Below are 26722 nucleotides of genomic sequence, written 5' to 3' on the forward strand. Positions count from 1 at the left end.
ATTTGCCACATTAGGAAAATTACTTCAGGTTTTGTGCCTTGGTTTCTTTGTGAAATTGCATTAATAGTACCTGCTCTGTTATCTCATTTAAAAAAAAATGTGCCGAGATAATATAAATGTCAATGATTCAAAAAGAATAAAAATAGCTACACCAATGGGTAGTGTTTTTGTTATTAATAAGAAGCACACACAAACACACACATTCACAAATTCACATACACACATACATCAGCTCCAACAGTGGAAGGCCTTGTGTGACCTTTTGATTCCATAGAAGGATAAAGTAATGTTTAGTTAATGGTGTTAGTGTTCATTAAGAAATAATTCAATCTTTTCATATAAGCTTCACAAATGTCTTCAGTCAGAATTTATATTAATTTTTCACTGTGCCCAGAGCAGAAATGTTTATCACCTACTGAGGCAAAGAAAGAAAACAGTAAACTATGGGAATCAAGCCAGCTTTGCGACTTGCTGCAACTTACTGAATTAGATTATTTTTCCTTTTGTCACAGGCAATAATTGTCAAAATGGATAAAGGGTTATTTTATAAGCTGGTTGTCATAAAGTTTAAAAGTGTGAAAAATTAGCTTAAGTGCAGTGGTTTTTCACGTGGAACTTTGGTGCACCCCTCAGAGCACAGATGAGCCCTGGGATGTGGGAGAACACTTACTATCTGTAAATGTTTCTAGCAGTTTAATTTCTACCTGGGGGCCATGGCATATAGAAGTTCCTGGTCCAGGAATCAAATCCAAGCCACAGCTACAGCAACGCTGGATCCTTAACCTGATGCACTGGGCCGGAGATCAAACTGTATGTACAGTACAGCACAGCAAGCGACCCAAGCTGCTGCTGAGACAACTCTGGATCTTTAACCCACTGTGCGTCAGTGGGAACTCCTTTGCCTCGGAGTTTTGTAATGTATGGAACAGATGGGAACAAGATATATCTCCATAATTTATAAATATATAAATATTCAAAATTTTATGCATTTTTTTGTACAATCAAAAAAAAAAGTTTGGAGAGTACTAGAATAGTGAAACAGAACACAGAATGTAATGTTCAACATTCTAGCTTTTTTGTGTACTAAGTAGGATTGTGGTGATAGATGTATTCAAGGCCACAGCTTTTTTAACATTGTTAGAAATCAAAAACTGAGATTAAAGGAAATTACTGACCTTTAAGTGATTGGCAGTTAAGTTGAAAAGTTACTCCACAGTTGAACAAAGAAACCACAGTCTGTAGTCTGTAGACAGCTAACTCAGTTCTACTTGAAAGCATCATCAGGGCAAAGATTTTGGTCTTTCTTATTCCCTGCTAAACCTGCAACACTTCCAACAGAGTCTAGCATCTAGCAGGCACTCAACTAATAATTACTGAGTGCACGTATGAATTTGCTGGTATGAATTTGCTGGTATTATGTTTCAAAAAGCAACATGCGAAATTCCTGTTGTGGCTCAGCGGTAGCAAACCCAACTAGTATCCATGAGGACCCGGGTTCGATCCCTGGTCTTGCTCTGTGAGTTAAAGGATCTGGCATTACTGTAAGCTGTGGTGTAGGCCTCAGACACAGCTTAGATCCCACATCTTTTGCTGTGTCTGTGATATAGGCCAGTGGCTAAAGCTCCAATTTGACCTCTGCCCTGGGTAACTTCCATATGCAGCAGGTGTGGCCCCAAGAAGACAAAAAAAAAAAAAAAAAAAAAAAAAAAATAGAAGCAACGTGTCATTTTGTTTATAGTTGCAGAATAGCCATAGTAGCGTATCATAAACTCTTGGGCTCAAGGTATAGAGTTGTTATTTGATAAAAGCTTGACTCATTTTTATGTCCTTTGCTTGGCCTGTAAGTGGATGACTGCATCCCTCAATCCATGGTACTCTCTTTGACTTTTTGTATTTGTTTTTCTTCTAGTTTCTTGTCTGGCTATTTATGGTTTTCTTTATGTATCTGTTTTACTTTGTACCACTATTTCCTCTTTCCTTCATTTTTCTTTTATCTTTTCACTGATCTTCCCCTTAAACATCTCTCCCTAAACAATAGAAACACAGTTTGGCTTTATATTGAGTAGATTTTGAAGTACATATTGATAATTTATCAGTTGGACAAATGGAACATTTAAAATTTTTTCTCAAACAAAATTCCCTAGTATTAAATTAACTTTTAATAATGTGGGCCTTTGGATATTATTTTGGAATAAGAAAAATGTCTTTTTACCTTTACACTTGACTATCTTAATGTAGATGAAACAGCCTTCACACCTAATTCCCGTAAAAATACTTACATTTATTTTTTTATCTTGGTACTTTTAATATAGTTAAATTAAATATTACCACTCTTCATGTGGCTGGGAAATAGTTAAAATTTTAGTTAAGGAGGAAATTCCTATTGTGGCTCAGCAGGTTACAAACCTGACTAGTATCCATGAGGACATGAGTTCAATCTCTGGCTTTGCTCAGTGGGTTAAGGATCCAGTGTTGCCATGAGCTCTGGTATAGGTTGCAGATGCAGCTCAGATCTGGTGTGGCTGTGGTGTAAGCCGGCGGCTGCAGCTCTGATCGGACCCCTAGCCTGGGAAACCTCCATATGCCATACCTGCAGTCCTAAAAAGCAAATAATAATAATAATAATAATAATAATTTTAGCTAAGAGAAATGTATCTATTTAGATTGTTTTACACAAATAATACAATAGATGTAAAACCTTAACCTAAAATAAGTATGAACTATGGATTCTGTAAAGCATGTGCATATGGTTAATCATATATAGTGCAAAGCTATTCTGATGGAATTTAATCTTTTTGAGATTCAAAAACCACTTGGCGTTTTCCTTGCCTTAGGATGTCCAATACAAATTTCAGTTTTCATTTATGTTGCCATGGAAACAGTGAGTAAACAAGCTCCTTAGTTTTTTCATTCTAGATAAATAGGAATTGGCTTTTTATGGTGAAATCATGTATATTGCTGTAAACAATATCTAAAAGGATTTAAAATTAAAAGGCAATGAAAACATATAGCAAAATAAACTGATAGATATAGACCGATACATATAATTATCAAGAAGTAAGTAGGTGTGTTTAGGACTTCAAGGATTAACAAGCAGAGCCTGGTTGTGTCTAAAAGTTTTTGTTTTTTTTTTGGTTTTGTTTTGTTTTTGCCTTTTTGCCTTTTCTATGGCCGCTCCCTTGGCATGTGGAGGTTCCCAGGCTAAGGGTCTAATTGAAGCTGTAGCCACTGGCCTATGCCAGAGCCGTGTCTGCGACCTTCGCCATAGCTTACGGCAATGCTCAGTGGGATCCTTAACCCACTGAGCGAGGCCAGGGATCGAACCTGCAACCTCATGGTTCCTAGTCGGATTTGTTAACTACTAAGCCACAACGGGAACTCCTGTCTAAAGAATTTTTCTTGAGCTCAGGGACAGTGGCAAAGCTAATTCTAACTGGAAATTTCTGAGTTCTCAGGCTTCTTATACAAGGTTTAGGTCAACAGTGGGAATACCTTCATCACTGGAAGAATAACTGGTCTGCTTACCTGTAGGTAAAGATTTGCTGGCAGCATCCTATTGCAGAGAAGGGCTAATGGAGCAGATAATGCCAAACACAAAACAGAAGACTGGGACTCATGCAAGGATTAAGTAGACAAGAGCATGGAGCACAGAGAAATGAACTGTGCCATGTGTTTTCTGTCCTTGAAGCAGTGAGAGACAAACCAGATAGTTCAGGAAGGCAGAGACCAGAATGTGGCAGAGATGGCCAGATAATCCCCTCCCCTTCTGGAGTTGTTGCTTGGAAGCATCTACCTAGTCAGGGACTTCATTTCCTAACCCCCACCACCTTTGCTTCTAGGTGGGGCCATGGGACTGGTTCTTACCAAGAGCATATGAAGAGAAGGTATGAGTTGCTTACAGGATAAAGTGGTTATGAGCAGATGTTACTGCTCCACCATGTTTTTTTCTGTCTACAAGCCAAATTAAAAGGACCTGGAGGAGATCATAGCCCAAAGATGAAAGAACCCTGGCCCTAAAAAGCTGTGTGGATAGTGGCTTACCTAGGAATACTCAACTGGGCTGTGTCATGAGTGAGTGAAGCCATGGGAATTGGGTTTTATCTGTTTTAAAGCCACCTAAGATTATAATGTCACATTATCAACAGACTCAACAAATGGATGAAACTGTGACAGTGTGGAAAATGGTTATTGATACAATCAGAAGGAGATTTTACATTAAGTATAATTAATTCTAAATGAAGAAAATGTTTTTCATTGCTACATATGTCCAAGAGGGTGAAAAGTAACAAAAACATGAAAAATTATAACACAAGATGACAGATGTTAGACCAAGTATTTTTAGTAATATTTAGTGATAACATTATATATGAACTGTTCAAAGTCATTTGAAAGGTGCAAACTCAGATTGACTGAAAATATAAATCTAATTATATTTTGTTTATAAGAAACATGCCTTTAAAAATATATTAGTGGGACACTAACAAAGTGAGTGTAATAATATTAATATGGCATAAGCTAGAATTCAAGATGAACAGAATTAGAGGGAACAAAAGGTGATATTCTGTACTGACCAAAGTAACAATCCATCAAGAAGGTGACAGTTATCAATCTGTATCCACTTATTAAAGCTCAAAATATCCTAGGAAAATAATAGGATCATAAGGATAAATCAACAAATCCTCGATCATAGTGAGAGATTTTTAACACTCTTCTTTGCGAAACTGACAGATCATGTAGATTAAAAAAATTAAATGGAGGCTCTAGCTAGCACACATTCAACACACAAAGTAGATGTGAAAACTGTGGTATAAGTAGCTCATAAAGAACTCATTAAAACAGAAATCAGAGTTAATGGTCTTACCCTCATATACTTGCAATTTTTTTCTCAAAAAACATTCAATAATTCATGAATTAAAAAGAAAATCAGTGTGAAAATTACACAACATTTAAAACTGAATTCTAATTAAAGCATTGATCATAACATGGATTTGAAGAACAATGTAGCTTTCTTTGAAGTTTGGGTTCCCAAGGAAGATAACTCTGAGATAGAGTTTAGTGTGAAGAGGCTTTGGGATCAACACCCACAGAAGGAGGTGGAGAAAGCAGGATTTAGCAGAAGTTGCTCTTTGACGCCAGTCCAACAACAGTCTCAACTGACTCCACAGGGAACACTGGAGCTAAAATGCCCTTCACTATCGGGTCAAGGTGGCCAGGACATTATATTCTTGCACTGATCAGTCATTGAGTTTGGGCCACCCAGGAAGGGGCAGGATCTTAGACAAGGCACTCTCAGCAGCTGGGCAGTCCCTGAAGAGGCTGGCAGCTGAAGTTTGTCTGCCCACAGTTCTCCCAGCAGCTGGCACCACAGACTTTTCATTGGAGAGAGGTCTGGGGGCCACATCACAGTGTTCTTTCCAAGCCTTGGTGCATTTATTTTAAAATAGGGAAGATCCAGAATAATGAACTATGATTTCAACTCTAAAAGCTGGAATTATAAAATAAACCCTAATAAAATAGCTAGAAGGAAATAAGGATAAAAGCAGGTATTCGAGAAATAGAAAAAAAATTTTTATCAGGTATTCATTAACTATTTTTTGACCACACCCACAGCATGCAGAGGTCCTGGACCAGGAATGGAACCCATGGCAGCAACGTCAGATCCTTTACTGCTAGACCACTGGGGAACTCCTTAAGCTTTTATTTATTTATTTATTTATTTATTTACTTATTTATTTTATGGCTGCACATTTGATTCTGAGCTAGGGATCAAATCAGAACTGCAGCTGCTGACCTATGCCACAACTCTGGCAATGCCAGATCCTTTAATCTACTGGTCCCAGCTGGAGATCGAACCCTCACCTCTGCAGTGACCCAAGCTACTGCAGTCAGATTTTTAACCCACTGGGCCATGGTAGGAACTCCTTAACTATTTTTAAAATATGATTTATTTATATAAACTTTGGCCAGATTTACTTAAGAATTATAAAAAAGGAAGAGTCAATGTATAAAAATTGAAAACAACTTTATATAAAAACTGAAAAAGATGTTTGAAGATGAAGAAAGGAAAAATTATTATCAAAGGAACCTTAGAAACTGTGTAGTAATAAACACCAAAACCTTGGTGAATATGTTTCTAGGAAATATAAATTACCAAAATTGGACCAAAAGAAAAGGGGAACTAAAAGAAACTTGGGTAGCGGTCATAGCCACACACTTCCTCTGAAAGGCAGTGAGCGGGCCCAGATTTTTTACGTGCTAGTACTATCAACTCTTTGTGTAACAGCAATTGCCCATAAACGTGTTCTAAAGCATAGAAGAAAATCGAAAGCCACACACCTAATTTTTTAAGGCTAGCATGATTCTTTTACCAAGACACAAGTGCAGCAAGCCAAATGAGAACGTAATCTCACTTATGAACATAGATACAAAAATTGTCAATAAAATAGAGCCAAATCCTATTTCCAGTCTTCTTTTTTTTCTGACTTAATTAGAATCTCAGTACTTCCTGTTCCTTGAAACACTTTAGTCACTTGGCTTTTGGTTCTTTTCAGTTTTTTTTTTTTTTTTTTTTTTTTTTTTTTGGCTCTTTAGGGCCATACCCACGGCATATGGACGTTCCCAGGCTAGGGGTCGAATCAGAACTACAGCTGCCAGCCTACCCAACAGCCACAGCAACGCCAGATCTGAGCTGCATCTGCGACCTGCACCACAGCTCATGGCAATGCTGGATCCTTAACTCCCTGGGCAAGGCCAGGGATTGAACCTGCACCCTCATGGTTATTAGTTGGATTCGTTTCTGCTGTGCCATGATGGGAACTCCCTTTTCAGGTTTTTATCTCACTTATTGGCGGCTATTTCTTAATACTCTTTGCTGGTTTTGCCTTATCCCTGACTTCTTAAAATTGGAGTGGCCCCGACTCAGTCCTTAAACAATTTCTTTGTCTATACTAGCTTTTATAATAGTCAAACTTTCTCATGAATTTACATTATGTGTATATATATATATATATATATATATATATATATATGTACACACACACAATAGGTATATGTATGTCTGTCTGTTTATCATCTATCATCTACCTAAAATGATATGTTAGGGTTCTTCATAGAAACAGAGAGCCAGTAGAATTTTACATGAAAAGATTGACTACAAGGAACTGATTCATGCAATTACTAAGTCTGATGAGTCCCAAGATCTACACAGTCAACAAGCTGGAGATCCAGGAAGAGCCAATGTTTCAGTTTGTGTCCAAAAATAGGAAAAAGCTTTACTCAGCCCGTTGATTCAAATGTTAATCTTATGCAGAAACACCTTCACAGAAACACACAGAATAATGTTTGACCAAATATCTAGGCTCCCTGTGACCCAGTCAAGTTGACAAATAAACTTAATCATCACAGATGATAACTCCCAAATTGATATCTCCAGAAGGGACCCTCCCCTAAACTCCAGAACTTGTTTATCCAGCTGCCTGCTCAGCATCTCTACTTGGATGTTTAAGGGGCATCACGAATGTACTGTGTCCAAATAAAACTCCCAATTTCCTCCCACAAGCTTATTGCATAGTGCTCTCCATTTCCGTTAACGTCAACTCTATAGTTAGTGCAGGCCCCAGACTGCTGAGTAATTCATGACTCCTTTCTCTTGCAACCAGATTGCTAGAAAGCTCCATGGCTCTACTTTCAAAATCTATGCAGATTCCAACCACTGCTACTTCTACCACTCTGGTGCAAACAGGGATCAATTTTGCCTGGAGTTTTGCCGTATCTGCCAGCTTTATGTTTCCGCTTTAATCCTTGAGTCCCCAGAGTCTTAGTTCAATACTTCAGCCTCAGTGATCTTATTGAAAGCAAGTTGGGGAGTTCCCATTGTGGCTCTGTGGTAACAAACCCGACTAGTAATCCATGGTGATGCAGGTTCTATCCCTGGCCCTGCTCAGTGGGTTAAGGATCCAGCGTTGCTGTGAGCTGTGGTATAGGTCCCAGATGCGGCTTGGATTCTGAGTTGCTGTGGCTATGGTGTAGGCTGGCAGCTGCAGCTCTGATTCAGTCCCTAGCCTGGAACATGTGCTGTGGGTGTGGCCCTAAAAGGCAAAAAACAAACAAACAAACAAACAAAAAAACCCAAAAAATCACGCATACACAAAAACAAGTTGGGGTATATCAGTTCTACTCGACACTCATTCAGAGTAAAAGCCATTGTCTTTTGGGCTACATGATTCTACCTCATCAGACCTCCTTCCTGTAACTCTTGCTCTTCCTCCCTCCACTCCCATCACCAGTGGCCTCTGTGCTGTTTCTCAGATGTTCCTGGCATGCTGTCACCCCAGGGCCTTTGCACAGCTCTTTCCTCTGCCTGCATTACTTTTCTCCTAGATAGCGATGTGACTTGTTCCTCTTCAGATCTTTGCTCAAATATTCCTTTCTTAGAAAGTAAGACTTTAATTTTATCTATGATAACCTAATTTTCAAAGAAGACTGTGGTTATATATTGCTTATATAACTAGAAAATGGTGAAGACAAAAAGCCATCATATATTTTTTAAAAAACTTTTTGGAGTCATAGGTCCAGTCAGCAAAAGCTCTTTTGCTTCTGAGATTTAGATGGTATTTATTCAGCAGTAACCTGGATGCCTGGGTCCGTATAGATTCAACTGTAAATACAGAACTGGTCATTGATACCTGTCTCAGCTTTCACAAGTAAAAATAATTTTCATTAAAACTGAATAATATGTTTCATTTTTATCCATACAGATCTCTTTGTATAATAGCTAATGGGTAGGTGGGGAGCAGAAGTAAGGCTCAGAGGCATGGGGGTACTGATTGTTTACTCCTCACACTTGAGAATATGGCATTGCTGATATTGTCTAACTTGTGCAGTATTGCCTGAAGCCACTAGGAAATTAGGAATCAGGGAAACCCGGACACCTAGCTCCTCTTAAGTTTTAGAGCCCTTAGCTAAATAGCTGGGGACCTAATGTGGAAGTGTTTGGTTGATTCCTTCCAATTTGTAATTCCAAAAATACCAGAATCCTGTTCAGAGTGGTACCTAAAGTACTACAATAGACTTTTTTTTTTTTTTTTTTGCTTTTTTAGGGCCGCACCCACGGCATGTAGAGTTGGAGGTTCCCAGGCTAGGGTTGAATTGGAGCTATAGCTGCTGGCCTACACCACAGCCACAGCAACGCAGGATCTGAGCCACATCTTCAACCTACACCACAGCTCAGGGCAACGCTCGATCCTTGACCCACTGAACGAGGCCAGGGATTAAACCTGAAACTTCATGGTTTCTAGTCAGATTCGTTTCTACTGAGCCACGACGGGAACTCCTACAATAGACTTTTAAAGGCAAAGATGTCTTTAAAACGACCTACAAATCTAGCTCCAAATTTCTAGCGGTAGAAATTGACAAAAATCACCAACAGTTGAAAATGTGCTCCATTTCTCACCTAAATCATAATCAGTTGTTGTCTACGAGTAGAGGTTGGCATTCTGCAACTTGTGTCTGCTGATTAGTCATTTAGTTAATGTCTACCAAGAAAAGCCCTCATGAACTAGCTTTTAAATTTAGCCAGAAAAAAATGGCACCATTATTGATGGCCTTGACATTCAGCAAAGCCAAATTAAGCAGTCAATCTGACATTTTATAGACAGTCTGTTATAGAGCCTCACACCTGGTGGATGGTCGATAAGCATTAATTGCCTGGCCAACAATGAACAGCTACACATCTGTCTGTTATAGAAGCTGCAGTGTTTGAATAACGAGGAGAAGGCTGATTTTACATATACTGTGGGATAGGAAACTTGTGAGCACCAAAAAGTATGGGGAGTTCTGTTATTTTTACGTTAAAATGGGTTCATAATTTTCTTTTGAAAATGCACACATTAGTTAAAAATAGTATTCCTGCCTTTAATTCAAGGTGAAGTACCAGTTAATAGTGGTAGTGGTCAAATGGTATTTCCTTTTTAAATAGAAAACTAAGAGCTCTAAACAGTCATTGTTAAATCCCCTTTTAAAATTACTTGCATCAGTGCCAGAGAAATCATTAACATTTCAGACAGATAACTATTCATTTCATTTCGTGCTGATAGTGCACTGTGCTCATTGTAGTGAGCGTAGAATGATGAACTCTAGTCTGCATTTTATTCCTTTATTTAAACTGATTCACTTCCATTGAATATAAATACTATGAGATTAGATAAATACTTTTTATGTAATAATAATAGATAACTTTTTTATCATTTACTCTGTAGTCATTGTGCTAAGCACTTTATATGTACCAAAGTTTATATTGAAAGATTGTTTTTTTGCCAAATCTTTTTTATGTTTTAAAATTATGACTTTCATGCTGTTTTATTTAAGATCATGATTTTATTCATGCTTATTTAATCACAGTATTAGAGTCAACCTTAATTGCATCAGAAAGAACAAGAACACATGGATAATGAAGCTGATGAAAATTTTAAACCTTTAGAGATTTGAGTATTGAGCAAAGACAGATGTTTTATAAAAGAGGGACAAGCAGCTGATCATGTGAATCTGATGAATTGTTGGAAAGTGTTATTGGAATCTATAGATATGTCCTGATTCTGTTTTTTGTTTTTATAAAAAACTGATACAAAATGAGTTGTCCACACTGTGGGTTGATCCAGCTGCCTGCTGAATCAATTGCTTTTAATTAGCTCATCTGATGTTGATTGGATTTGGGGCTTGCATGCCTGGATTCCTGAAGGAATGAATCACAGTATTCTCATTTAGAGAGATGTGACTCTAAAGTGATGAGAGATTTTTCATATCAAACAATTCATATCACTTTACAGATTATATATCTATGCATATATGTTTTATAGGATTAAAAGAAGCTTTTCATGTAGTTACTTTGGAAAGGTATTTGAGCTCTTGGGGATTAAACTTTTTTTCCCCATTTTGTAAGGTGTGGAGATTTTGCATGTTGCCTGCATGCACAAAGCATCAGATGTGTTTGCAAGAGTGAACTTGAACATATGCAATGACCTGAACACCTCGTATTAGACTGGCCTCTTCTGCCTTGGATCAGGAAGGTTCCAGTGAAGTGGTTGCTTAGCAACTAATGGAGTTGGAGGAAACCATGTGTTAGCTGGGACTCTTGTCCTCCACTGTGTGAAGACCGGAACAATGAACAATGGGGAGGGTGGCTCCAGTGGGTATTGCCTGACTCACAGCTGTCAAACCAAAGTGATGAATAAAATGAAAGATTGAAAAGAAATGGTGCAGCTCGACTAGGTGCCTGTATTTGTATTCTTACACACCTGAGTTTATGTTAGCATGTTGAAGAAAAATATATTGAGAGGACATTAAAAATAAAATAGGAACTGTTGAAATTTGGGGTTAAATTTTTAAAGAGTGATTACTAACTTTAATTGAGTTTTTAGAGTAGAATAATGAATGGTAACTGAGGTGTTTCCACACTGTTCAACATTTCTTCCCACAAGTTCTCTATAGAGAAGAGGTAAAGCATTTTATATGACGATGTCATGGATCTTAGGACAGAAACTGTGTTTTAGTGCTTGGACATATGCTTACTTTAGGATACAGAGCTGGCACACCTGTTCCTGCTTCCTCGTAAAATTTATGACAGACATCATAACTAGATCCTGACCACTCTCTCTTAAGCCTGGATGTGGCCTCACAGCCCTAAACAGGGCTCCATGCAGCCATTACTAGTATGAGACTGAGCAGACAAGAAACTGCTTTGGCTTTTTTTTTTTTGTAACTCGAAATATATTTGATTTACAATATTATGTTAGTTTCAGCTGTACAGTATAGTGATTCTGTATTTTTGCAGATTATAGGTCACTACAAGATAATGGCTGTAATAGCATATCCTCGTTGCTTAACTATTTTATATATAGGAGTTTCTATCCGTTGATCTCATACCTCTAATTTGTCCCTGCTCCCTTCTCTCTTCCCTTTGGTAAAACTCTAGTTTGTTTTCTATATCTGTGAATCTGTTTTGTATCTACATTCATTTGTATTAATTTTTTAGATTTCATGTATAAGTGATATTGTACAGAATTTATCTTTGTCTGACTTATTTCACTTAGCATCATATTTGCTAGGTCTATCTGTTGCTGCAGATGGCAGTGTTTCATTCTTTTTAATGGCCAAGTAATATTCCATTGTGTATGTATACCACATCTTCTTAATCCAGTCATTTGTTGCTTCCATGTCTTGGCTATTGTACCTAGTGCTGCTATGAACATCAGGATGCATATTTTTTTTAGAATTCACATTTTCATTTTTCTGGATATATCCAGCAGTGGAATTCCAGGATCGTATGGTAGTTCTATTTTTATTTTTTACTTTTTGTTGGCTGCCCACAGTATGTTGAAGTTCCTGGGCCAGGGATCGAACCCACACCACAGCAGTGACCCAAGCCATTGCAGTGGCCATGCCAGGTTCTTAACCTGCTGCACCACCAGGGAACCCCAAAAATTTCTACTTTTGAATTACATAGGAATGAGTCTGAGGGATTTGTGTCAATAGCAACTCTGAGGTGGCCATACAAAATTCCCCTTTAGGAAAATATAAGAAGGAAATGGGCCAGAGAAAGTCAACGAAAATAATTGGGAAAAGGAAGGTGACGTGATGGATTTGCCTGAAGTCTCCTACCGCTCCACCATCCAGGAACATGGGATGATTTATTCTTTTGAAAGACTCATTCTTGGAACCGTGGGTCTTTCCTTAACTTCTGTTGCCTTAGCAATAACCTTGCCTCCCTTTCCTCTGAATCTGAAGATCAGTGTTCACTTGCTGGGATTTGAACTCAGGTCCCCTGCCACAACTGCAGGATTTCTAGCGTTGGCTTTGAGTGCTAACAATTTATGACTGAGAGAATTTAGAGTAGGTGCTCTTTAAGTAGGAGATTTAAGAGCTGTTACCATAATGGCAGAAAGACTATTAAGTGGAAGAGTGTGAGTTAACTGACCTTCTACTAGGACCAAGGGGAGAAACTTATCCTGAGGATGTCCACGATTCAGTGTTCCAAAAGTGTTACCAATACATCGTGTTCTCCTGTGAAGTGTTGAGCATCTCATCGCCTCAAATATTCAGATAGGTGAGGCAGGGGGAGGACCCCCCCCACCAAACAGCAGTGCCTCTCAGCCTCTGACCTGCATGTGGGTCACCAGCGACGCTTATTAAAACTCAACTTCTGGAGTCCTTGGTGGCCTAGCGGTTGGGGATACAGCATTGTCACTGAAATGGCTCGGGTTTAATCCCTGGTCCAGGAACTTCCACGTGCCACAGACACAGCCAAAAAAAAATCAAACAAGCAGATAAATAAAAGCTGTTCAAAGAACTTGTAATAGGGTGAGGCTGAGAATTACCAGGCCAGGAACATATCTTACAAAACAAAACGTAGCTTCCCATCTAGTAGGTGTGGGTAGATCTGAGATTCTGCCTTGCTAACAAGGTCCCTGTGATGCCAATGCTGCTGGCCCAGGGACCACAGCCTGAGGTGTAAGGTGCCAGTGATCTCTAAAGTACCTTCCAGTTTTTAAAATTCTACTTATAGAAGAAAATCTGGAGTCTACTCATGATACTGTGCAGCTCTGATAAGCCACATGAGGGTCTCTTCTGTGTCTTATAGCATTCTTCCTGACTGCCTACCTACCTATTTCAGTCTACACAGAATCTCTCGCTCTCCCTCCCCAGTACCTCCACCTCTTCTTTTTCTCTTAAGGTTTTCAAACTTTTCTGATATTAATACCCTCTAAAAATGCCTTTTCTTCATAGCTGCTTCCCCTGATCCATTCTGACTCTGTATCACATCTGATAGGTCTCTCCTTCCTATAAGCCCCAAATTCTGTCTTAGGACAGCTGTCAAAATTCAAGAAATCTAGGTTTGGTCTTTGTCGGTGTATCCTTAGTGGATCTGGAAAGCAAGATTGTGGCATTGGTTACAACATATGAGGACAGACTAAAAGGTCTCTACATAGGAATGATTCATCCAGTAATAGCTTATCCAGCATATTCAATAAGGAAGAATAAGAGTGCCATTCCTAAGTAGTTGAAAGACATCTAAAGATAAAAGAATAGATTTCTTTGCATATGTGTAGTGAAGTATTGAAATCCCATGCCCATGGATATAACCATAGACCAGAAGGTAACAGAAGCACCAGAGGAATGAGAGATCTGAGAGAGTGACCCAAGACTAAAGCCAGATGTGTGGGTATCATTTTCCAAGGTACCTAACAGGTGACAAGGATAAATACCATTTGTGGAGAACCTGACTTCATGATGAGCAACAGCTTCTGGCCTTCATTTATAATTTGATTTGTGTCTTTTTTCCATTCCTTTCCATTCTCCCCCAGAACACCCAGGTAGCTGAAATATAGCCACATCATAGGAGGAGGAGAAATCTCAGGAGAAATAGGATAGACCATAATCAAGCTATTTTCAAAGAGCCCATTATTACCATGTAGTTAATTTAAGAAGTAACTGTGCCAATAGCAAAGCTGTGAAGCATAGTTAGATTCTTTGAATAAATGAACCACATATTTGAAGATGTTGGGAAAACCAAAATGTCTCACAGTTGTTAGCATATAAAGTGGATTTCTCTTTATATGGCTAAAGTGAGGATAAACTGCTATTTCAGAAATATTAACTTTTCTGCCTATTTTACTATTATTTTCTTGGCCACACCCATGGCTTGTGGAGTTCTCCAGCCAGGGATTGAACCCATGCCACAGCAGTGACCCAGGCCACTGCAGTGATGATGCCAGATCCTTAACCCACTGCTCCACAAGAGAACTCTTCCCTAATTATATTTATAGTAATATAATTTCACTGTGTTCATTTGTCCTGACATTTTATTCTCTTAGTGTACTATTATACTATTTGAGGAAGAATTAAAACAGTTGTAAATCTATAGGGGGAAAAACCCTCCAACCAAACATCCCTATTCTTTCAGGCAATTAAGCTCCTCAAATGTATTAGATTGCTTTTGCATTTATGAGATAAAGTAAGTAGTCCAACTCAACTGTGGATAGGACCCTTTTCTTTTTAATGTCAGGGAAATGGGCTCTTGTGGCTAATTGAACAGTCTCATTAACTGAGATTTACTATTTTATATGTGAGGTTTAAAAAATGCAATAAAGAATAATCACAGTTAACACTGAATTGAGCAAAATGTAATCTTTGTTGATTCAGAAGTTAGCTCAAATCTCTTTAACGCCTCATGGCCATTGCAAGCATCACTAGTTATAAAACCTATAAAAGGCATATAAAAAGTGTAGAGGATTAGATCTGCTGCAATCATTTTAAGTAGCTCTGTTCAGTAACTTCCTTAAGTTTTTTCTTTACTTGTATTTAATTCTCTCGTAGAGGATAAGGGTTGACTCTGCCCCCAAACAATCCAGTTATTTCATCTATAAAATCCTTTGGGTTCCTGATAAAATGGGAATTCACTGTACATCTTGCCCATATCCAGTGCAACTCCAAAGCTATGTGTAATTTGCCGGGTAAAAAGATCATATTTCACCAACTTTAAGGGCTTAAAAAAGTCTGTCGTCTGTCATTCTACTTATCTTTGAGGATATAGTAGAATTTCCAGTTGGTCAGTTTTACGGCATCACGTATCAGCCTAAAATTGGTTGGAGCTCATCTTGGGACTGCATGAAACCTAATGTGACCCAAGGAAACTTCATATACTGTGATTTTAGGACTCAATTTGTGTCATTTCTGTGTGAAATACAGGAGGAATGACACATTATAAATCCACAGCTCTCTCTGTGGTAGACACTTAAAGTGGATTGTATCCTTACAAACTGGGGTTTCTATTAGAAAGATTTGTGGTGGTTGGAGCACATTATCAGTCAAGAGTAAGCTGTGATGACTGTAAATCTCCTCCTGGCTAAGATGCTCCCAAAGACAAAACAGTGTGAACCAAGAAGGAGCCTGTGCAATGTTATCCTATGTTAAGCAGAACCCTCCCATTCTTTGGCAGAATGTTGTGGCTTGATAGAGGACTTTGCTGTAGGTTCTTACTTTTTTCTAAATGTCTAACTTTGCACTCATTTGGTAGATAATCTTAAACTTGAACTACTTTTTACATCCCAGTGTCTAAAACACCTTACATCCAGAAAATTCTTTCTTATATCGAGTTCTTTTTGTTTACAGCAATGTATAATAGCTGGACATCACTTGCAGCTGAATTTTTAAAGAGTATGTCAGTTCATTCTTCATTTATTGACCTGTATTTATTGCATGCATGCAATGCTAGGGTCTAGGGGCTCCATGGTAAAGAAGGGAAATGTGGTGACCACTTTCATGCACATTACAGTTTACTTTTCAGTAAGTTTGATCCTAAAAGATAGCACTCTTTGTCTCATCACCTATTCTGCTACAAAGGAGACTCTGCCCTTCCCCATAGACTCTAGCAGGCCTCTAGCAGGCCTCTAGACATTGTTTGAGAAGCTCAGGCAACCTAGGCAGCTGGCGTTCACTGTGTCCAATTGCCAGGTTTTTCCTTCTTTGCTGGTATCCAGTGAGGCTTTTCCTAATTGAGGTGCCTTGTAAGTTTATTAAACTCAAGACATTGACCTTGTTTTAGTAGTTGTCTTTTTTATCTTTTAATTAACCACTTTTTCTAATTTTAAAAAATTATAGAAGTTCCCGTCGTGGCTCGGTGCTTAACGAACCCAACTAGGAACCATGAGGCTGCAGGTTCGATCCCTGGCCTTGCTCAGTGGGTTGGGTATCCAGCATTGCCGTGAGCTGTGGTGTAGGTTGTAGACACGGCTTGAATCTTGCATTGCTGTGGCTGTGGCATAGGCTGGCGGCTACAGGTCCAATTAGACCCCTAGCCTGGGAACCTCCATATGCCGCGGGTGTGACCCTAGAAAAGACAAAAAGACCAAAAAAAATTGTATGTTTGCTTGTGACATTAAATTTCCAAGACTGTATGATATGCTATCAGGATCATAGTTTTGTGTTTTTAGAAATGGAGGTGATGGTTTCTATGATGAAGTCAGTCCTTACCTTAAAGGAAGGTAAAGGAGTGTGTGGTGAAGGGAAGTCTGCAGCCAGACATAGGAATTTTGAGTGGGATTGCCAATACGAAAGTCTTCAAAAGGAATGGATTTGGGCAGAGGGCAGGGGGCGGGGTGTGTGTTTCTTAGCTCATTCCAATTGGAATCAAAGGGAGACACAAGAGAATAGGACAATCAGCCTAGATTAGAGTAACAGTTTCTATTTATTAAGTATCTACTATGTGCAAGGTGTTATCCTTGATATTAAGCAGATTGTATCTAAACTTCAAGACAACCCTGTGAGGCTGGTATTATCCGTTATGTACAGATACATGCCTGAGGTTCAGAGAAGTTAACAAATTAGCCAAAGGTCACATGTTCAAGGTGAATTACCTGCATGACCAATAGGCTATATATAGAATCAGGACTTGAATCAGATGTGTCTTTCTGCCCAAACCTGAACGTTAAAAATAAAACAAAATTTTCAAGGAGTTCCCTTGTGGTTCAGCAGGTTAAGGATTCCACATTATCACTGCTATGGCTCAGGTCACTTGCTGTGGTACAGGTGTGATTCCTGGCCCAGGAACTTCCATATGCCATGGGAATGGCCAATAAATAAATAAATAAAAATAAATAAAACAAGGTTTTCAAAAGGCAGGTGTAGGAAATACACAGGTAACACATGTTCATGTTAATCATCCAAATAATATTATATATTAAATGGACTGAAGTGATAGTCTCTTCCTTCCCTCTAAGTCATACTCTGTAATATAACCGCAGTGGTCAGTTTGGTGTTGCTTTATTGCTTATACAAACATGTGCAAATATATCTGTACATTATTTAAGGGGTTATATTCTTTCCCCAACTCTACCAAGCCAGGTTTCAAATTCAGGAGCACTCAAGTCTCTGGGCAAGGATGGTTACATGTTCTGTGCCATTGTTTCCCTGGCTGCTCTTGGAAGGCTCTTAGGAAAGCAGATTCAAAAAACTCCCTTGGCAACTTGTTCTGTTTTTTAACCTTTGCTCTCAGAAACTTTTCATTTAATTATTCCAGATAGGTTTGGTTTTTTTTTTTTTGCAGTTTGAGTCATTTCTGTCCTGCTCTATATATAGGTTAATGGAGAGCAGCTGGTCACCATATCAGATGCAAAATTTGAAAGACCTGAAAAAAGAAATTAATGTGAGGAATATTAAAAACTAAAACACTCATATGGTAAAAGAATGGATATTGAAAAAACAAATTTCTTTCAGGTTTTTTTTTTTTTTTTAAGCGTCTGTGAGAAATCTAGAAGCAAATTTAGAATTACACAAATTGAAAGATTTGTATTGTAACCTGTGCTTTTTAATTTTGAAATTTCAGATCTTCTACAAATGCATAAGCAGAATCTAGTGAACATTAAGTCAATTTCTTATTAGGATATTTTATCTATAGCCATAGTTGATTTTAAAACCAAAAAACCCCAAACTGATGCTTTTGATGTATTAATTCTTTTAACCCAAGAATACATAAGAGAAACTTCATTCTGTGTCATTATTGTCATAAAATATAAATTTCACTAAGAGCTTGCCATGTATCAGGCACTGTACTGAATATATGTACTATGGTGTAATCTTCAAACAAGTTTATGAAGTGGGTACAATTTTTAGCCCCATTTTTCAGGTAAGAACTCCAAATCACAGAGAGGTTATATGTTTATCATAGTTACTTGCCAATGTTCAAACCCAGAATTGTTTGGGTACAAGTTTGCCCTTGGAGTTCCTGTCGTGGCACAGCAGAAACGAATCTGACTAGGAACCACTGAGGTTTCAGGTTCGATCCCTGGCCTCGCTCAGTGGGTTAAGGATCCAGCGTTGCTGTGAGCTGTGGTGTAGGTCACAAACACGGCTCGGATCTGGCATTGCTGTGGCTATGGCTTAGGCTGGCAGCTATAGATCCGATTCAACCCCTAGCCTGGGAACCTCCATATGCTGTGGGTGTAGCCCTAAAAAGACAAAAGCCAAAAAAAAAAAAAAGTTTGCCCTTAATCACTGTTTCATTAAACTAAAAATTATATGACTTCAAATCTAGTGTTCTTAACCTATACATAGTACTTAACTACCCTCTGTGGCATCAGTGGAAAGTCACATTAACTCACTAGCTAACCATCTTGCCATAAATACCATTTTGGCCATTCACATTTAACAGCTTCTAAAGAAATGTTAGCTTTCATTTATTCATGATAAAGTAAATTTTTGAAAGTTAAATATATTCTGAATGCTTACTATTTAATATAGCAAATATAATTGCATATATTACATGTTACATTCTCCCAGTGTCTTTAGGATATTTTGAATGTTTATTTTCTCAAATTGTAAGCATTTAAAATACTCTTTACAAAATTTCTCCAATGACAAGAGAGCAATACGTTTGTATTTCTAACAATTAAAATTTTAGCTTTATCAAGGAGCAGCCTATTCATTATGAAACTTACAACTTGAATGCAATGAGATGGAAATGAGGGCCTCCAGAAAGAACGATGGACCATCAATTAAAACCACTCATCCATACATAATAATTTAAAACATATAAAATAGTGAGGCTCAAAAATAAATATATCTCGATAAAAAATTACTAGAGGGTGAATATTAATCCATTGGTAAAACAAAAAAAAATCACCTTTTAAAATTAAAAAGAATGGACTGAAATATTAAAATTAAAATTAAATTAAAAAGTATGAACTGAAATATTACCACATAGAACAGTGAGGGCTGGTGTGTTTGTTTGTTTAGACTGAGAAATTAGCCCAACTGCAAAATCTGAAGAGACAGTCCCATCAAGACTTCTCTTACTCCTGACACCAATTGCAAGTTTGAGGAGATGCCTAAAACTACTCTCATGTTTGATAATTTGCTAGAAAGACTGCAGAACTCATTGGAAGGTTATATACTCTCATGTATGGCTTATTATAGGGGAAAGACTACAAATAAGAACCAGTCAAGGGAAGAGGTACATGGGTCCAGAAGGGGACCACCTGTGGTGCTTCTGGCCATCCTCCACCTACAGAGTCAGCGTCCCCCTCCTAACCATGCTCTGTGACAAGTGCACAGAGGGCTGCCAACCAGGCAGCTCACTCAAGTTTTTGGTGTTCAGAGTTTTTATTGGTGCTCAATCACAGACAGTTTGTCTGGCTGACCTTTCATCTCCAACCTCTCCTGGCAGTCAGACTGATGCCTTTAATCTCTAGTTCCTCTGGAGGTCACAACTGAAACAGTATGGCCCAAAGCCCCCATCATACATCATGCTGTTAGACTGTCCGTGGCCAAGGTCCTGGGAAACAAAGATGCTCCTATCAGGTAGGATATTCCAAAGGCCTAGAGATCATCTCCCAGAAACCAAAGGCAAAGCCTGGACCTCTCTTTGGGTAAGGTTAATTCTTCATTACACAGATGTACACTTTTCTAAAGGGTGTATTTCATCATTAGTAGCCCAAAATTGAATATTCTCTTTATTAAGTCAGACTTGTTAAAGGTATGCTCATTTGTCTGGGTGGTTGTTGTCATTGTTTTGATGGAAGGGAACCTATGCCTTTGTTTAATTTGTTAAGTTTTCATTTTTTTTTTAATTTTAAAGTTTTCCTGTGACAAGCTGATTTTCAGTAAGATGGTCATTTGGAGAATTGGCTTGGAGGCAAATTGATTTTCACTGAATAACTTAGACAGTGGTTCTCAAATTCAGATACACATCAGAGTCACATGGATGGCTCATTACAACCCAGATGGTTGCATCCCACTTGGACTTTCTGATTTTGTGGGTCTAGGCTAGAGCCCCATTACTCTTTACTCTAAGGAGTTCCCAAAAGATGCATGTTGCTGGTCCAGAGGCCAGACTAGAGTGTGGCAGATGAGAGGAATGAGATGTGTCATTGAGGTGAGGCAGAAAAAAGGGAGACAACTTGGGAGACAAGGCACTACCTTCTCTGTCCCGTTGGCAAGAACGTTCAGAACTGCTACCTATAGCATGGTTAGCTCTGGGACCCCAGGACTGAGAATGACTTCAGGGAGTGAGCGAAACCCAAGTGACCCCAGAGGACAGCTATGGGATTCACTGCCACTCTGTGCGTGAAGTACACAGAGCCCTAAACAGTAGTAACTGTTTAGATAGCAAAATGACTTGCAGTGGCTTGTGTGAAGGAAGCTTTGGGGAAGCATTTCAAACACCAAAATCAATCTTTAACCTTTAAAACGTTTTCTTCTCTCCTAGTTTCACTAGGACTTTGTCATGTTCCATTGCTTTTTAAGACCCATAACTGTATTCTTTTTCTCCCACCTCAGGCCATGTTCAGTCTTTGTATGGTGGAAAGTGGTGCCGACGAGGTGAATTTACATGGTGTGACCAGCCTTGGCTTAAAGCAAGCGCTGGAGTTTGCATACACAGGACAGGTAAGGTACCAAACACCATCTGAGAGGCTTAACATTTTAACATTTTCCCTGAGAAATGAGATTTAGGTATTTTTCTTTTTACTTATTTTTTTTTTCAATGTCCATACTCAAACTCATTTATTTTTATTCTTATTTTGTGCATAGTAAATTTTCTTTACTGAAGTTTACTAGAAAATAAGTTAGTTACTAGAGAATAATTTCCTTTTTAAAATAGTTACTAGCTTCTTTTTCAAAAAAATTATTTATATTTATATTTTTTATTTTTGCTTTTTTAGGGTTGCAGGTGCAGCATATGGAAGTTCCCAGGCTAGGGGTAGCTTTGGAGCTGTAGCTGCCAGCCTATGCCACAGCCACAGCAACGTGGGATCCGAGCCATGTCTCCCACCTACATGGCAGCTCATGGCAACGCTGGCTCCTTGACCCACTGAGGGATTGAACCCACATCCTCATGGATACTAGTTGGGTTCATTTCCGCTGTGCCACAGCGGGAACTCACCCCCCCAAAATTTTAATTTAAATATAATTGACTTACAATGTTGTGTTAGTTTCAGGTGTACAGCAAAGTGATTCAGTTATACTGAAATATATAAATATTATTTTTCAGAGTCTTTCCTCTTATAGGTTATTACAAAATATTGAGTATAGTTCCCTGTGCTATATACAGTAGGTCCTGGTTTAGGTACTTTTCCTGTTATTCATTGTGATGTTAAAAAAAAAAGTTTTACATCTACTTAATGTTATAACTAAAATAATGGAAAGGTAAGTAAAACATTTTGATTTTAAATATGACCCAGGGAACATAGTATTTTAATCTTAGCTCAATGGCTTGCTGGTATAATTTTAAAATATCCTAAAGAATTATTATGTGGGAAAGAGTTTGCAAGATAAGTTAATTCTCATTGCTGTAACTGAAACTCAGTGACTCAATGGCTTTATTGGCTTAAAAACAAGACCAAAAAATTTTTTAAGCCCTGAAGAGCTAGTCTAGCATCTTGGCACTCTGTCCTCTACATTTATTTCAGGCAGGATCAGGGCCTCAAGTAATAAATTAGAATGTGATGGTTTAAAAGCCAAAGTTGTTCATCACTAAAATTGTTTAGGATTTACAGAGATTACCAGGGAACATTCACTTTATTTCTTTTCTTTTTTAAATGAAAGGATAATAGTGACAAGGAATACAAGTCCCTGTATAACTATTACAGCAAATCAAAACAAAACTGCATAAAAATTGTATGAATCCAGATCTGAAGTTTCATGGTTTTTATCTATTTTCATGTTGGTGAAGCAAGTATTAGAACACACAAAACCTTTCCATTTATGTATGTATATATGCATGTATTTCTTTAAAGGCTGCACTCGCAGCGTATGGAAGTTCTCAGGTGAGAGATTGACCTGCACACTACTGTAATGTAGGTCACAGGTCCTTTAATCCACTGTGCTGGGCCAGAGATCAAACCCACACCTCCCCAGGGACCCGAGCTGCTGCAGCTGGATTCTTAACCCAATGTGCAATAGTGGGGACTCCAGAACCCCTCCTTTTAGAGTTATTTTTAATTGGGTTACAGTTGACATATAACATTGTTTTAGTTTTTGGTATACAACAGAGTGGTTTGCCATATATATATATATTGCAAAATGATTACTAAAGTTTAATTAACATCCACACCACAAATTTTTTGTGTGATGAGGACTTTTAAAATCTACTTTCTTATTATCTTTCAGATAGAAAATGCAGTATTGTTAACTGCAGTTGCCTTACTGTAAATTATATACCCAGGTCTTATTTATGTTATAATTGAGAGTTTGGACCTTTGACTCCCATTCTCCCATTTTTCCCACCCTCCTCACTCCCCTTTTCATTTGAAATTTCATTTCCTCACCTAAATCAAACCAGGTGCAGACTAGATGTTTACCTTCTTTACAGGGTTTTGTTCTTTAATTCCATTTCATCCTACTTATGTTCAGTGTCTTCTGTGCTAAAATAAGGGCTTCTTCTCTTGGCAGGCCCACTTCCTGTGGGGGGGGGAGGAGTCATATACATAGTTCCATGTCCTTACAGTTTGGGAGGTGTGATAGAAGCAGAATACAAGACACAGTGGGGACAAAAAGGAGGGTGTGATTAGCTGGGGCCATCGGTGCAAACCTTCACCAAGAAGGTGGTGTTTGGGTCTTAGAGAATGTTGGGAGTTTACCTTTCTATTACATTGTTTTATTTAGAGGCTTATTAAGGTATATGACATTATCCATTCTCTTCTCTAGAGCTAGTAGAGTTTAAGGTATGTTCCATAGAAAAACAAGGGAACTCTGGCCACTGCAATAAAAATAGTAGATATATATAAAGGAAAAAGTGATCCATCAAGTAGCAGGTATAAAGGAGAATAGAAAGGAGATAGATCACAAGTTCAGGTCAGCTCAACCAAACTTTATGCCTTAGAAAATTAAGGCAGCATTGAGAACTATGTCTAGATACTCATGTTGCAACAGAAGAAAGGGTGGGGGAAAAACTGTAATTGCAATGTATACATGTAAGGATAACCTGACCCCCTTGCTGTACAGTGGGAAAATAAAAAAAAAAAAAAAGAAAAGAAAATTAAGGCAGACAGTTATTGTTCACAGAGTTGCCAAAACATATTCCTAGTGAAGAGAATGCATAATGTGTTGTATGCTTTTTGGCTTATAGACATAAAGAAAGATACCAGCCCTAAATTGTGTCTTGTGTATATTTCTGTCTTCACACCTGAGTTAAAGCTGCATCTGCATGTGCCCATCTCTAAAGTATAATTGATAACTCATAGTTCATACCTCACTGGTGTGCAGTGGGGATGCAATAGTAAAAATATTGTGTTTTTTTTTTCTTTTTTTTGGCCAAACCCACAGTATATGAAAGTTCCAAGGCCAGGGATCAAATCCAAGCTGCACTTTGAACCTACACCATAGCTGTGGCCGTGCTGGATCCTTAATCTACTATGCCAAGGTCGGGGATCAAGCCCTCACCTCAGTAGCAACCCAGATTGCTGCCCTCAGATCCTTAGCCCACTGTACCACAGTGGGAACTCCTAAATAGCATTTTTTTGATAGAGCTACCCAAGTAAGTGGTTTCTAAGATGCATTAACAATGAAATGGTTTAAGCTCAGAGGTTATAGTCTGTAAATCATGCTTAAGTCACAGGTAAACAAAAGAGCACAAAAATTGCTGTGAACACTGAAATAAAACATATATGTAAATTTAAGTGGCTGCCTTATCATTTGCCTTGATTTACAGTTTCTTTCACAATGGTGAAGTTTACATGTGTGTGTAAACTTATATGTATAGAAAATATATATATATTTCCTCACTCTAAAAGTGCCCTTTGCTTCACCTGTTCATTTCTCCTGCTCTCCCCTTGAAAACCGCTGACTCATCTTTTTACTGTTTTATAGTTTTGTCTCTTCTAAAATGTCATATACTTGGAATCATCTAGTTTGTAGACTTTTCAGACTGGCTTCTCTCACTTAGCAGTATGCATTTAATGTTCCCCCCTGTCTTTTTGTGACTCAATCATTTTTATTGCTGAGTATTCTTCCATTGTTAAGATATGAAGGACATCCTTTTACTTCTGGTTTTGGGTGATTATAAATGAAGCTGCTGTAAGTTATATATATATAAATGTGCCTGTGGTACAAAGGATCTGGGAAACATGAACTGAAGATAGTATAAAGGCATAAGGAGAGCTGACTTTCAGAAGGGTAAGAAAATTGCTTGGGAGGAGGGAAGAAGTTTGCCAAAGGTCAGGCATATTTTACTGCCTGGGAGTCATATGCTCATATTTTACTTTTATGAGGAAGAAAGCCAAATAAGAGAACACACACACACACACACACACCTACACTTAAAAAGAAAGTTCTAGGGCAAGACCTGGAGTTGAATTTATTCTGCCCAGTGACCCATTGTTGATGTTGCTTCCACACATAGAGCCCTGCAGCACATACAGCAGTAACTCATCTGTTCAGATTGTGCTCTGAGGGGACAGGAAGTAAGCTGGCATTTCATGGAGCACCCTTCGCAAGAGCCAGGGCACTGCCCCAGGCACTTCATGTGTGCCATGTTCCCTAATCTTCTGGACAGCTCTGAGGAATTCAGTGATCTCACAGTTAAAGATGATAAGCCTTGGAAGGTGCACTAATGACCAAGAACAGTCTCCCAGGGTGTACTGCCCCAGTGAGTCAAACTCGCCTCTTAATTTCAAATCCATTGTTTTTTCCTAATGTGCTATGTCATTAAGAAAGGGTTAAGTGACATCTGCTATACTTTGATGAAGGAGGCAGGGAAGTGTTTGGACATTTCAGAGAGTGAACTCTTTTTGATGATTCTTTCAACCTGCCTCCGAGTTACGGCACTATGCTCTGTACATGATTTTTCTTTCCTTCAGAGCGTAAGTTGATATAGACTTTCTTGGACAACATCCATGGCAGTTCGGTTTCTTAAACACCACAATGGGATTTCATAATAAATTCGTTTTCCCTTTGAGACATGAACTCAGATAATGGCAAAAATGAAATTGTAGTGTACCTGGAAAATGCAAGGAAGCTGCTTTCTCTTACTGTGGAAGTGAAATTAAAATTAAACAAAGAGTTTGGAATATGGGAATGTGAATAAAAGCCTAGTTCTTCAATTTCTTAATTGTTATTTACTGTTGTGGACATTCACTGATATATGGTCTGTAGCCATGATATGTCTATAGATTTGTAAAAATCAGGATTAACGTTGAATTCATCTACCTGTAGCTATTTCTACTGACAGTTGATTATACCTTTAGTCTGTTATAGTAAGCATAGTATAAAATGTTAAGTATTATAAGTGTCTGAAAATCATTGCTGTCTTGAGAAAGAAATTGGAAGTATAGAGTGGGTGTAGTGAGTGCCACTAAGTGTAACAAGGTGTGTGTGTGTGCCTCCAACGCACTGTTCTAAAGCATAGCCTTCTTAAAATTGGTCATAGATTTCATCCAGGAAAATTTATAGAAAAAAGCAAACTTTTCCCCTAATACTAACACATCCTTAAAATACATGCACTTTTCTTACCAAGGAACACACACAGGGCTGAGCAAGCACACACTCTGCCTTCACGATAATTAGAGGCGTGCCCCTCCTGTGTGGGTGGACCCTGCTTGGGGTGCAGCCTGAGTAAAGCCCCACGTGCATCGCAGCCCTGGTGGGTGACTTTGCACTGCTAGACGCAGCAGAATTGACTGTGGAGGGCAGAGGAGCCAGGCTGCTCAGCAGGGCCTGTTCTGGGCTGGTGCTAGGA

The 26722-nt window shown here is 38.4% G+C and overlaps 1 protein-coding gene across 23 annotated transcripts in view; it reads left to right on the top strand.

The window, feature by feature from the left end:
- Positions 1-26722, top strand: part of KLHL32 (kelch like family member 32) — a 228515-nt gene that overhangs the window by 78615 nt on the left and 123178 nt on the right. For 18 of the 23 annotated variants that reach the window (XM_021073272.1, XM_021073224.1, XM_021073253.1 and 15 more), the window contains 2 exons: positions 20241-20417; positions 21328-21435. In XM_021073272.1, the coding sequence (XP_020928931.1) occupies positions 20241-20417; positions 21328-21435 (285 nt within the window). The remainder of the gene's footprint in view (positions 1-20240; positions 20418-21327; positions 21436-26722) is intronic. The other 5 variants (XM_003480291.3, XM_021073289.1, XM_003353266.5 and 2 more) reach the window with 1 other exon arrangement.

The sequence above is a fragment of the Sus scrofa genome, chromosome 1 (assembly GCF_000003025.6).
Source record: "Sus scrofa isolate TJ Tabasco breed Duroc chromosome 1, Sscrofa11.1, whole genome shotgun sequence".
Taxonomy (NCBI): domain Eukaryota; kingdom Metazoa; phylum Chordata; class Mammalia; order Artiodactyla; family Suidae; genus Sus; species Sus scrofa.